We start from the raw sequence: 14,339 nt of genomic DNA on the forward strand, positions 1-14,339 counted from the left end.
CTGGCCGGTCATGGTGGCTCACGCCTATAATCCCAGCACTTTGGGAGGCCGAGGCAGGTGGATCATGCGGGTCAAGAGATCGAGACCATCTTGGTCAACAAGGTGAAACCCTGTCTCTACTAAAAATACAAAAATTAGCTGGGCATGGTGGTGCGCGCCTGTAGTCCCAGCTACTCGGGAGGCTGAGGCAGGAGAATTGCCTGATAACCCAGAAGGTGGAGGTTGCGGTGAACTGAGATCGTGCCATTGCACTCCAGTCTGGGCAACAACAGCGAAACTCTGTCTCAAAAAAAAAAAAAAAAAAAAAAAGGAGACCCCATCTCTACAAAAAATTTGAAAAATCAGCTGGGTGTGGTGGCATGCTCCTATGGTCCTAGCTACTTAGGAGGCTGGGACCAAGAATCACTTGAACCCAGAAGGCAGAGGTTGAAGTGAGCCGAGATCACGCTACTGGACTCTAGCATAGGCAACAAAGTAAGACTCTCTCTCAAAAAAAAAAAAAAGGAAAGAAAAAATAAAAAATCTTAAAAGAAAACATAAAACATAGGGGTAAATCTTCATGACCTTGGACTTAGATTTCACAATGGATTCTTAGACATGACACCAAAAAAACAAGAAATAAAAGAAAAAATAAATAAATTGGATTTCATCAAATAAAAAACATTTATACATTAAAGGATACTATCAAGAAAATGAAAAGACAATCTACAAAATGGAAGACAGTATTTTCAAATCATATATCTAATAAGGTTAATATCTAAAAATATAACTAACTCAACAAAAGAACTTTAACTCAACAAAAAGACAAACAATCCAGTTTAAAAATGGGCAAAGGACTTGAATTTAAATAGACATTTCTTCAAAGAAGGTGTACAAATGACCAAGAAGCTCATGAAAAGATGCTCAACATTAGTCATTAGGGAAATGCAGATCAAAACCACCCTGAGAAACCACTTTGTGTTATCTATACTAGGATGGCTACAAAAAAGAAAAAAGACAAGCTGGGTGTGGTGGCTCAAGCCTGTAATCCCAGCACTTTTGGAGGCCGAGGCAGGCAGATCACCTGAGGTCGGGAGTTTGAGACCAGCCTGACCAACATGGCAAAACACTCTCTCTACTAAAAATACTAAAATTAGCTGGGCATGATGGTGGGAGCCTGTAATCCCAGCTACTTGAGAGGCTGAGGCAGGAGAACTGCTTGAATCCAGGAGGCGGAGGTTGCAGTGAGCTGAGATTGCACCACTGCACTCCAGCATGGGCAACAGAGCAAGACATCGTCTCAAATAAATAAATAGATAGATAAATAAATAAATAAATCACAGCAAGAAAATTGTAAGTAATCAATAATTATATATAATATCTAAAATATATATAAAATAGCTTCTAGAAATGTTTATTTTAAAAAGATTCTCAATATTTTCAGTATTTCAAAGGACACGTCTTTAAACATGAAAACTATAAATATTTTTTAGTGTGAATAAAAAGGTTTCTTACCAAAGGATCTGCTGGTTTTTGCTTACAAAGCTCTGTGAGTCCTTCAAGCAGAGTTGGCATTACATATAAATTTAAATAGTCCTTAGCAGCCTGTCCAATTGGAATGGGCTCAACAATCACTGCAAATACAAATGTATTCTTATTGAAGAAAATATAATGAGTAAATACTATGCAATCATTAAAAACACTGTTTTCAAATAACTTTTATCTATTTTTGTATATATTTTTTTGAGATGGTGTCTTGCTCTGTTGCCCAGGCTGGAGTACAGTGATGCAGTCTCAGCTCACTGCAACCTCCTCCTGGGTTCAAGTGATTCTCTCACCTCAGCCTCCCGAGTAGCTGGGCCTACAGACCTGTGTCACCACACCTGGCTAATTTTTTTTTTTTTTTGAGACGGAGTTTCACTGTTGTTACCCAGACTGGAGTGCAATGGCACAATCTCAGCTCACCGCAACCTCCACCTTCTGGGTTCAAGCAATTCCCCTGCCTCAGCCTCCCGAGTTGCTGGGACTACAGGCGCGCACCACCACACCCAGCTAATTTTTGTATTTTTAGTAGAGACGGGGTTTCACCTTGTTGACCAGGATGGTCTCGATCTCTTGACCTCGTGATCCACCCGCCTTGGCCTCCCAAAGGGCTGGGATTACAGGCTTGAGCCACCGCGCCAGCCCCCAATTTTTGAATTTTTATTTATATTATTTATTTATTTATTGGCGACAGATTCTCACTCTGTTGCCCAGGCTGGAGTACACTGGCATGATCTCAGCTGACTGCAACCTCCGCCTTCTGAGTTAAACTGATTCTCCTGCCTCAGCCTCCCAAGTGGCTGGGATTACTAACACGTGCCACCACACCTGGCTAATTTTTGTATTTTGAGTACAGATGGGGTTTCACCATGTTGGCCAGGTTGATCTCAAACTCCTGACCGAAGGTAATCTGTCCGCGTTGGCCTCCCAAAGTGCTGAAATTGCAGGTGTCAGCCAACATGCCCGGCCCTAATTTTTGTATTTTTAGCAGAGCTGGGGTTTCCCCATGTTGGCCAAGATGGTCTTGAACTCCTGACATCAAATGATCTGCCTGTCTCAGCTTCCCAAAGTGCTGAGATTACAGGCATGAGCCACTGCAACCAGCCTCAGTTTGTTTCCTTCCTTCCTTCCTTCCTTCCTTTTTTGTTTGAGACAGTTTCACTCTTGTCACCCAGGCTGGAGTGTAATGGCATGATCTCGGATCACTGCAACCTAAGTCTGCTGGGTTTAAGCAATTCTCCTGCCTCAGCCTCCTGAGTAGAACCAGCCTCAGTTTTCTTTCTTTTCTTTTCTTTTTTTCTTTGTCACCCAGGCTGGAGTACAGTGGAGCAGTCAGGTCACTGCAACCTCTGCCTCCCAGGTTCAAGTGATTCTCCTGCCTCAGGCTCCTGAGTAGCTGGGATTACAGGCACGTAATACCATGCTGGGCTAATTTTTGTATTTTTAGTAGAGATGGGGTTTCACCATGTTAGTCAGGCTGGTCTCGAACTCATTGCGTGATCCGCCTGCCTCGGCTCCCCAAAGTGCTGGGATTACACTGCGCCCAGCCACCTCAGTTTTCAATTGGGATGTTTCTCTTATTATTTAGACATAGGAGTTCTTTATATATTCTAGTTACAAGTTCTTTATTCCTTTATGTGGCATATTATTTGCCAATACTTTTTCCCAGTCTGTTGCCTATCTTTTCGTATTTTAAAAATGTTAACTATTTTTTTTAAGACACAGGGTCTTGCTCTGTTGACCAGTCTGGGGTATGGTGGTGTGAGCATAGCTCACTGCAATCTCAAACTCCTGGGCTCAAGCATCCTCTGGTGTCAGCCTTCCAAGTAGCTGGGCCTGCAGGTGTGTGCTGCCACACCCATCTTTTTTTTTCTCTAAGTTTTTGGAGACAGGGTGTCACTCACTATGTCACTCAGGCTGGTTTCAAGCTCCTGGATTCAAGCAATTCTCCTACTTCAGCCTCCCCAGTAGCTGGGATTACAGGTATGCACCACCATGCCAGCTAATTTTGTATTTTTAGTAGAGACAGGGTTTCACCATGTTGGCCAGGCTGGTCTCAAACTCCTGACCACGGGTGACCCACCCACCTTGGCCTCCCAAAGTGTTGGGATTACGGGCATGAGCCACTGTGCCCAGCCAACACATTTTTTAATTGATAAAAAATATTGTATACATTTTTTGTGTACATGTTGTTTTGAAATATGTAAACACGGCCGGGAGCGGTGGCTCGCACCTGTAATCCCAGCACTTTGGGAGGCTGAGGCAGGCAGATCACCAGGTCAGCAGATTGAGATCATCCTGGCCAACATGGTGAAACCTCATCCTTACTAAAAATACAAAAATTAGCTGAGCATGGTGGCACGAGCCTGTAATCCCAGCTACTCGGGAGGCTGAGGCAGCAGAATCGATTCAATCCGGGAGGCAGAGGTTGCAGTGAGCTGAGATCATGCCACTGCACTCCAGCCTGGTAACAGAGCAAGACTTTGTCTCAAAATAAATAAATAAATAAAATAAAATAAATATGTAAACACTATGGAAAGCGTAAATCAAACTAATTAACATACTGCATTATCTCAAATACTTATCCTTTTTTGTGCTGAGAACACTTAAAATCTACTGTCTTAGCAATTTTCAATTACACAATACGTTATTATTAACTATAGTCGCCATGCTGTTATATTAGAGCTCTTGAACTTATTCCTACTATCTAACTGAAATTTCATGTCCTTTGATCAACATTTCCATCCCCCACTCTGTCTTGCAAGCTCCTGGTGGCCACCATTCTACTCTCTGAGTTCAACTTTTTTTGCAGATTCCACATAAAAGTGAGATTATGTGGTATTTGTCTTTCTATGCCTGGCTTATTTCACTTAATATAATGTCTTCCAGGTTTATCCATGTTGTTGAAAATGACAGAATCTCTTCCTTTTTAAGGCCGAATAGTATTCCATTGTGTGTATATACACCACATTTTCTTCATACACTAACCCACCGATGGACACTTAGGTTGATTCCATATCTTGGTTATTGTGAATAATGGCTCAATGAACATTATTGTGGTTCATTAGTGCAGGTATCTCTTCAAGATCCTGATTCTATTCTTTCAGATATATATCCAGCGGAGGGATTGTTAGATCATGTAACAGTTTTTGAGGAACCTTCATACTGTCTTCAACAGTGGTGTCATTTTAAATCCCCCATCAAATGTGTACAAATGTTCCAGTTTCTCTATATGCTTGCCAACACTTACCTTTTTTTTTGAAAGGGAGTCTTGCTCTGTCACCAGGCTGGAGTGCAGTGCCACCATAACTTTGTTTTTTTTTTTAACCTAGTGTCTGTATCGAACGATTATGAAACCAACATAACATTTACCTTCTTTTTTTTTAAGACAGAGTCTTGCTGGAGTGCAGTGGCACGATCTTTCACTGCACTCTCTGCCTCCCGGATTCAAGTGATTCTCCTGCCTCAGCTTCCTGAACAGCTAAGAATTACAGGCACGCGCCACCACACCCAGCTAATTTTTGTATTTTTAGTAGAGACAGGGTTTCACCATGTTGGCCAGGATAATCTTGATCTTCTGACCTCGTGATCTGCCTGCCTTGGTCTCCCAAGTGCTGGGATTACAGGCGTGAGCCACTGTACCTGGCCTACCTTTTTTTTCTTTTGATAATAGTCATCCTAATGTGTGAGGTGATATCTCACAGTGGTTTCGATCTGTATTTCCCTGATGATTAGTGATTTTTTTTTTTTAGATGGAGTCTCACTGTTCTTGCTTAGGCTGAAGTGCAGTGGTGCAATCTCAGCTGACCTCCACCTCTGCCCCCCGGGTTCAAGCAATTCTCCTGCCTCAGCCTCCTGAGTAGCTGGGATTACAGGCGCATGCCACCATACCCAGCTAATTTTTTGTATTTTTTAGTAGCGAAGGGGTTTCGCCTTGTTGGCCAGGCTGGTCTTGAACTCCTGACCTCAGGAGATCTGCCTACCTCAGCCTCTCAAAGTGCTGGGATTACAGTCATGAGCCACCATGCTTAGCCTTGAGCACCTTTTCATATACTTGTTGGTTATTTGTATGTCTTCTTTAGAAAAATGTCTATTCAAGTCCTTTGCCCAATTTTTTTTTTTTTTTTTTTTTTTTTTTGCCAATCAGTTTGAGCTTATGAGGTTGCTCAGGTTAGCCTTGAACTGATGACCTCGCCTTTGCAAGCACCATGACCTCTGGCGGGAGCCACTTTGGACCCCTTTGCCCATTTTTTAATTGGTTTATTTAGGATTTTTTTTATATTGGGTTGTAAGAGTTCCTTATATGTTTTAGACATTAAGCCCTTATCAGATATATGGCTTGCAAATAGTTTATTCCCTGGAATTGCTTTCTTAATTTCATCAGCAGATTTTTCATTTACTTATTTATTGAGAGGGCCTCACTGTGTGACCCAGGCTGACGTACAGCAGCATAACCACAGCTCACTGGGGCCTTGACCTGCTGGGCTCAAGTGAATCTCCCACCTCAGCCTCCCAAGTAGCTGGGACCATAGGTGTGCACCATCACCCCCAGCTAATTTGTTGTACTTTTGTAAGAGATAAGGTCTTGCCATGTTGCCCAGGCTGCTCTCAAACTGCCGGGCTCAAGCAATCCTCCTGCCTCTGCCTCCCAAAATGCTGGGATTATAAGTGTAAGCCACCGTGACAGGATTAGGGCTAAATAATGAGAAAATAAAAAGAGTGTTTTCATGTTCCTTACATGGATGGACTTTCTTTAAGCTTTTTAAGGTTTTTGTCATCCTTGTTTTATTTATTTCTTTGTTTGTTTGTTTGACACAGGGTCTCACTCTGTTGCCCAGGCTGGAGCGTGCTATCATAGCTCACACAGCCTTAACCTCCTAGACTCCAACGATACTCCCACCTCAGCTTCCAGAGTAGGTGGCACTATAGACATAGGCCACCACGTCCAGCTAATTTTTTATTTTTTGTAGAGATGATATCTTGCTATGTTGCCCCGGCTGGTCTCCAACTCCTGGACTCAGGCTATTCTCCTGCCTCAGCCTCACAAAGTGTTGGAATCACAGGTGTGAGCCACCATATTGAGCCAGTATATTTATTTTCAAATATAATCATTTTGAGAGTAGGGATATCTTCTTATTCATCTTCTTATGCATTTATAGCAAATAGTAGGCAACTCAATAAATTTATTGAAGGAATGGAATAGAGCAAAACTTCAAATTAGCCATTTCTATTAAAAGGGAAAAAAAACCACCCTGGGTAATTTAGTGAGATCCCATCTCTAAAAAAATTTTAAAAATTGGGCCAGGCATAGAGATCATGCCACTGTACTCCAGCCTGGGCAACAGAGTGAGACTCTGTCTAAAAAAAAAAAAAAAAAAAAATTAACAGAATATGGTGGTACACACCTGTAGTTCCAGCTACTCAGGATGCTGAGGTGGGAGGACTGCTTGAGGACAAGAGTTTAAGGTTGTAGTGAGCTATGATTGTACCACTGCACTCCATCCAGAATGACATGGAGAGACCCTGTAACCCCTTCCCCCCAAAAAAAGAGAAAGAAGAGAGCATTACTTTTTTCTTTTCTTTCCTTTTCTTTTTTTGAGACAGTCTCACTCTGTCGCTCAGACTGGAGTTCAGTGGTGCGATCTCAGCTCACTGCAACCTCCACCTCCCAGGTCCAAGCAATTCTCCTGCCTCAGCCTTCTGAGTAACTGGGATTACAAGCATGCACCACCGGGCCTGGCTAATTTTGCATTTTTAGTAGAGACAGGGTTTTACCACGTTGGCCAGGCTGGTCTCAAACTCCTGACTTCAAATGATCCACCCACCTTGGTCTCCCAAAGTGCTGGGATTACAGGCATGAGCCACGGTGCCCAGCAAGCATTACTTTTTTCAAGGATTAGGAACATGTCTTTGAATATCTTTATAACTTGCTTGAGTGAATCATCATATAAAGTTTTGCACATAGTTGTTGATGGACTGCTAAGTAGGAGGATACTCATACCACAAACTCAGAATTTGCTCCAAAGAACTTCACAGCAAAAGATCTGCAATGTGCTAAGTAATTAATCATTTTATATTTATCCTACAACTTGCTGCTTCTCAAATGTCTAACTATATCTCTAAACTCATGCCTTCTTATTCATCTAATGAATTAGAAGGATTAATTTAATGAGTAAAAATCAAAGGCAACTGAAAACACAGTGGTTCACGCCTGTAATCCCAACACTGGAAGGCAGACAGGAGGATCGGTTGAGCACAAGAGTTTGAGACTGGCCTAAGCAACAAGGCAAAACGCCATTTCTACAAAAAACTTGAAAAATTAGCCAGGTATAGTAGTGTACACCTATGGTTCCAGCTACTCCAAAGGCTGACATGGGAGGATTATTTGAGCCTGCAAGGCCAAGACTGTGGTGAGCTGTGACTGTGCCACTGTGTACTCTGGCCTGGGCAACAGAGTGAGACTTTATCTTAAAAAAAAAAAAAAAAGAAAAAGAAAGAGAGAAAAAGAAAAGGAAGAAAATTACATTTAGGAATATAATCCTATAATCCTATGAGTACTAAGAGCTTCCAAATATACCTTCTACTTAACATAAAATGAATTTTATCCTGTTTTATTTAAAAGCTAAAGAGAAGTTGGGTGTAATGGCTCACACCTATAATCCCACCATTTTGGAAGGCAGAGGCAGCAGGATTGCTTGAGACCAGGAGTTCAAGACCAGCCTGGGCAACGCAGTGAGAATTCATATCTATAGAAAATATATTCCAGCCGGGCACGGTGGCTCAAGCCTGTAATCCCAGCACTTTGGGAGGCCGAGGCAGGTGGATCACGAGGTCAAGAGATCGAGACCATCCTGGTCAACATGGTGAAACCCCGTCTCTACTAAAAATACAAAAAATTAGCTGGGCATAGTGGCGCGTGCCTGTAATCCCAGCTACTCAGGAGGCTGAGGCAGGAGAATTGCCTGAACCCAGGAGGTGGAGGTTGTGGTGAGCTGAGATCGTGCCATTACACTCCAGCCTGGGTAACAAGAGCGAAACTCTGTCTCAAAAAAAAAAAAGAAGAAGAAGAAGAAGAAGAAAATATATTCCAATGCAAGACAAAAAAAGAAAATACAAAAATTAGCCAAGCATGATGACATGTACCTGTTGTTCCAGCTACTCGGAAGACTGAGGAGGGAGGACCGCTTGAGCCCAGAATGTCAAGGCTGCTGTGAGTTGTGATCATGCTACTGCACTCCAGCCTGGGTGACAGAGTGAGACTCCATCTCAAAGAGATAAATAAATAATAAAAGCTAACGAGCAAAAGTCTAATTCACTAGCAGGACTAACATAAAGTGCTACCACATGAAAAAGTCATCTCACTGGACACGGCAGCCCACTCCTACAATTCCAGTATTTTGGGAGGCTGTGGCAGGAGAACTGCTTTGAGAAATATATATATATATTTTAAAAGTAGTTTTTGTTTGCTTGTTTAAGAATCTGAAAGGCCAGTGGAGAAAAGTTGTCAGCCCATTGTCAGGTCAGCATCAGTCTGGTGGCACTAAAAAGTAACAGATCAAGTACTCAAAAAGTGAAATTGATTTATTTTGAATTTAGAAATTCAAACAACAGTGATACTGTTGTATCACATCAGTTATTCCATAAATGTGAAATCTCTGAAACAAAAAAAATCATGAATTTTTTAAATCTCCAAGACAGTTTTCAGTTTTATTTGAATGAATCTCCAGTGGAAAATACTGAGGAACAGATCTAAATGACTTAGGAAAAAATAAGTTATAACAGGAAAAACATACCAAAAAAAAAAATACAAAATTTTGTCAATGCTTTGTATTTATTTTTTCCTTATAACAAAAATCACAAAATTTTATTTATGCTCTAAAGACATTAAAAACAAACCAAAAACCTCAGTGTTCTTCCTCATATGTCAACTTCTGAAAGGTTTACAACTTCCCTAACAGTATGGAAACAAAAAAAGGGACTAGTTATTAATTTCTCAACTGCACAAGATTTTGTTAGGCAAACAGTAAACTGTTAGAGAAGACAGTAAATCAAATGTAGTTTCCAAGAGAGATTATTTTTCTCATGTGTCACAAACTCTACTGAACCTTTCAGGATAACTAGAAAGAATTATAACACAGAAGAATATGTCTAGTACAAAAGAAAAGAAAGAAAAAAAAAATAGTCTGGGTGTGTTGGCTCACACCTGCAATCTTATCACTTTGAGAGGCCAATGCAGGCAGATAACTTGAGCACAGGCATTTGAGCGTATCCTGGGCAACATGGTGAGACCCTATCGCTCCAAAAAATAAAAAATTAGGCATGGTGGCATGCACCTGTAGTCTCAGCTACCTAGGAGGCTAAAGCGGGAGGATCACCTGAGCCCAGGAGTTCGAGGTTGCAGTGAGCTGTGACTATGCCACTACACTTCAGCCAAGGTGAGAGTGAGACACTGTCTCAAATTTTTTAAAATGTTAAAAATAAATAAATAAAAATTAAACATTTCTCAAAGGACTTCCTAGAGGGCACAATTTAGTTGTTAGGGAAATGTCAAGTTTTCCATTTGTGGCTTCAAGTGTTAAGTAAATACAACTCAAAAATGTAACAAAATATACTGGAAAAAAAATCTTTTATCTTCCTTCCCAGCTATATCCGCAAAATAAAAGAAAAAGCAAACAATAAGGAGATGCAGTTGACAAGTCTGTCATCTGTAACTCACCTTCAGGAAACATAAAACGTATTTCTCTTTCCGCAGCAGCAAAGTCACTACTCCCATGAAGTGCATTCCTTAGGTCATCTGTGCCATAAATTGCCCTTAGACTAAAAACAAGTTGGAGATGATGTCCATCCAATCTGACATCTATTCCTTACTTTATATGTATATATTCTACTTAGGAATTTTACAAAAGCATGGTCACTTCTTACATATGAAAGCTTCACAATCTATGTCAAATTTAAGCTTAAATTTAAACTTATCTATCTAGATAAGGATCAAACATATTTACATCTGCAGGAGGAATGAATACACTGGGTAAACAGGAATTCTCTGGGCAAAAAAAGCAGTGTTGTTTTGTGAGAAGTGAAAAAGCAATGCATATTCAAAAGTGTAAAAAGTCAGTATCTTCTTGTTTCCATACATTAGCAATAATGCTGAAAATCTGAATTTCTGCTCCTGTATTACCATTATTCTTTTAAAATACCATCCCAATTTTCCCATCTAAAAATCCTACTTCAGTGGCAGTTTAAAGGTTGAGAGAATACGGATAATCAACTATAAATCAGACATTCTCTGAGGCTTTTTCTGGTATGTAGTATTGATAGGTATTTAAAGTGGTTAAAATGTAAAATGGACCTCCCAGATTCTCCCCCCCAAAAAAAGTTGATTTAGGAAAACTTCCAAATGAAAAGAAAAATCCCACCATTACAATGAAATCAGATTTTTTTTTTTTTTTTCATTTTCACAGATGGATTCCATTCCCTGCCATCCCCCCAACCCTGAAAATTACCTGTCTGGATATGTCTCCTTTGCTACTAAACTATTATTTGGTCCCAAAAGTTCTAGCCAATAAGAGATGGCTTTGTGTCTCGCTAATATCATGGCGACAAGCGGTCCGGAACTCATGTAAGCTGTTAAATTGGGGAAAAACATTTTTCCATACTGTTCCACGTAAAAGTTACTACATTGCTCTGGGCTGAGGTGTAGTTTTCTTCTCTATAAAAGACACAAAGTCAACAAACACATTTAAAATGACAGTTCAATGATACCTCATTAAGATCATTAGTACCAATCTGATTATAACTTTGAGGTTTATCTCTGTATTATGAAGAAAGAAAATGATATAATTAAATGTATGCTGTAAATAAGATAGTAAGAGGAATTACTTAGCCTACTTAAGAAAAATTATTCCAGTTAGGCAGCCTCCCTAAGCATATGGTTTGTTAGTAACACATTTATAGCATCTCCTTCTTTTTTTTTTTTTTTTTTTTTGAGACAGAGTTTCGCTCTTGTTACCCAGGCTGGAGTGCAATGGCGCGATCTCGGCTCACCGCAACCTCCGCCCCCTGGGTTCAGGCAATTCTCCTGCCTCAGCCTCCTGAGTAGCTGAGATTACAGGCACATGCCACTGTGCCCAGCTAATTTTTTGTAATTTTACGTAGAGACGGGGTTTCACCATGTTGACCAGGTTGGTCTCGATCTGCCGACCTCGTGATCCACCCGCCTCGGCCTCCCAAAGTGCTGGGATTACAGGCTTGAGCCACCGCGCCCGGCCAGCATCTCCTTCTTAAGGTAAAGAACACCGCAATGGGCCGGGCGCAGTGGCTCACGTCTGTAATCCCAGCACTTTGGGAGGCCGAGGCGGGTGGATCACAAGGTCAAGAGATCCAGACCATCCTGGTCAACATGGTGAAACCCCGTCTCTACTACAAATACAAAAAATTAGCTGGGCACGGTGGCGCGTGCCTATAATCCCAGCTACTCAGGAGGCTGAGGCAGGAGAATTGCCTGAACCCAGGAAGCAGAGGTTGCGGTGAGCCGAGATCTCGCCATTGCACTCCAGCCTGGGTAACAAGAGCGAAACTCCAGCTCAAAAAAAAAAAAAGAACACTGCAATGAACAAAACGGGACTTTAAAGTATTCCAAATTCATGGTTTTCTATTTGTGCTATTATTTGGGAGCTGATCTCATTATGGTACTTAGAAATAACAACCAGACACAGTGGCTCAAGCCTGTAATCCCAGCATTTTGGGAGGCCAAGGCAGAAGGATCACTTGAGCCCAGCTAGGAGTTAGAGACCAGCCTGAGCAACACAGGGAGACTTCGTTTCTATGAAAAATTTAAAAATTAGTCAGGTGTGGTGGTGTGCGCCTGTACTCCCCACTACGTTGGAGGTGGTGAGCCATGATCACACTGCTGCACTCCAGCCTGGGTGATAGAGTGAGACCCTGTATCAAACAAACAAACAAACATGTAGTATAATGATGCAGTAAAGAACTTTTTTGTTTGAACATGTGTGTTCTTTATTCTGGTTCTGTCACAAATATCTTGATTCACTGTAACATTAAGAAAAATTAGGCCAGCCATGATGGTTCGCACTTGTAATCCCAACACTCTGGGAAGTCAAGACGGGAGGATGACTTGAGGTCAGGAGTTCAAGGAAAGCCTGGCCAACTGAAACCGCGTCTCTACTAAAAATACAAAAATTAGCTAGACATGTTGGTGCGTGCCTGTAGTTCCAGCTACTTAGGAGGCTGAGGCAGGTGAATAGCTTGAACCCAGGAGGTAGAGGTTGCAGTGAGCCAAGATTGCACCACTGCACTCCAGCCTGGGTGACAGAGCGAGACACCATTTAAAAAAAAAAAAAAAAAGAAAGAAAGAAACACAAGAAAAGAAAGAAAAATTAGGCTGGGTGCCATGGTTCATGCCTGTAATCCCAGCACACTGTGAGGACTAGGCAGGCATATCACCTCAGGTCAGGAGTTTGAGACCAGCCTGGCCAACATAGTGAAACCCTGTCTCTACTAAAAATACAAAAATTGAACCAGGCATGGTGGTGCATGTCTGTAATCCAGCTACTAGGGAAGCTGGGACACAAAAATTGCTTGAACCCAGGAGGCAGAGGCTGCCATGATCTAAGATCAAGATGGCACTACTGCACTCCAGCCTGGGAACAGAGTGAGACTCTGTCTCAAAAAAAAAAAAAAAATTAGTTGCTAGTATGTTTCTCAATCTGAAAGACTATGAAACATTCTGGACAAATAAATGTTATTTCCTTCACAAATGAGACTATAACAATGAATCAAGTTAAAAAAAATCATGGTAGTTGAGTCTAATTGAAAGTATCATGCTTTCTCTAGAAGCAGCTATTTTGAGTGCTTTTACATTTTTTTTTTTTTGAGATGGAGTTTCACTCTTGTTACCCAGGCTGGAGTGCAATGGCGCGATCTCGGCTCACCGCAACCTCCGCCTCCTGGGTTCAAGCAATTCTCCTGCCTCAGCCTCCCGAGTAGCTGGGACTACAGGCGCGCACCACCATGCCCAGCTAATTTTTGTATTTTTAGTAGAGACGGGGTTTCACCATGTTGCCTGGATGGTCTCGATCTCTTGACCTTGTGATCCACCCGCCTCAGCCTCCCAAAGTACTGGGATTATAGGCGTGAGCCACCATGCCCGGCCTAAATTTTTTTATTTTTATTTTTTGAGACAGAGTTTCACTCTGTCACTGAGGCTGGAGTGCAGTGGCATGATCTTCATTCACTGCAACCTCCGCCTCCAGGGTTCAAGAGAGCCTCCTGCCTCAGCCTCCTGAGTAGTTGGGATTACAGGATTACAAGCCACCACGCCTGGTTAATTTTTGTATTTTAGTAGAGATGTGTTTTCCCCTTGTTGGCCAGGATGGTCTTGAACTCCTAACCTCAGGTGATCCACCTGCCTCAGCCTCCCAAAGTGCTGGTATTACAGGCATGAACCACTGCACCTGACCTTGAGTGCTTTAAAAAATTATCACCGGGCACAGTGGCTCATGCCTGTAATTCCAGCACTTTGGGAGGCTGAGGCGGGTAGATCACAAAGTCAGGAGTTCGAGACCAGCCTGGCCAAGATGGTGAAACCCCCATCTCTACTAAAAATACAAAAATTAGCAAAGCACAGTGGCAGGTGCCTGTAATCCTGGCTACTCGGGAGGCTGAGGCAGGAGAATCGCTTGAACCCAGGAGGTGGAGGTTGCAGTAAACCAAGATCATGCCACTGCACTCCAGCCTGGGTGACAGAGCAAAACTCTGTCTCAAAAAATGTATATTTATTTATTAATTCTGGCCAGGCT

The 14,339-nt window shown here is 41.8% G+C and overlaps 1 protein-coding gene across 3 annotated transcripts in view; it reads right to left on the minus strand.

Annotated features, from left to right (window-relative positions):
- The window catches only part of NME5 (NME/NM23 family member 5), a 67,502-nt gene that overhangs the window by 45,468 nt on the left and 7,695 nt on the right, over window positions 1-14,339 (minus strand). For all 3 annotated transcript variants that reach the window (XM_054252517.2, XM_002744195.6, XM_008985531.5), the window contains 3 exons: window positions 11,025-11,230; window positions 10,238-10,338; window positions 1,495-1,613 (listed from right to left, as the gene is read on the minus strand). In XM_054252517.2, coding sequence (XP_054108492.1) covers window positions 1,495-1,613; window positions 10,238-10,338; window positions 11,025-11,230 — 426 coding nt within the window. The remainder of the gene's footprint in view (window positions 1-1,494; window positions 1,614-10,237; window positions 10,339-11,024; window positions 11,231-14,339) is intronic.

The sequence above is a fragment of the Callithrix jacchus genome, chromosome 2 (genome assembly GCF_049354715.1).
Source record: "Callithrix jacchus isolate 240 chromosome 2, calJac240_pri, whole genome shotgun sequence".
NCBI lineage: Eukaryota > Metazoa > Chordata > Mammalia > Primates > Cebidae > Callithrix > Callithrix jacchus.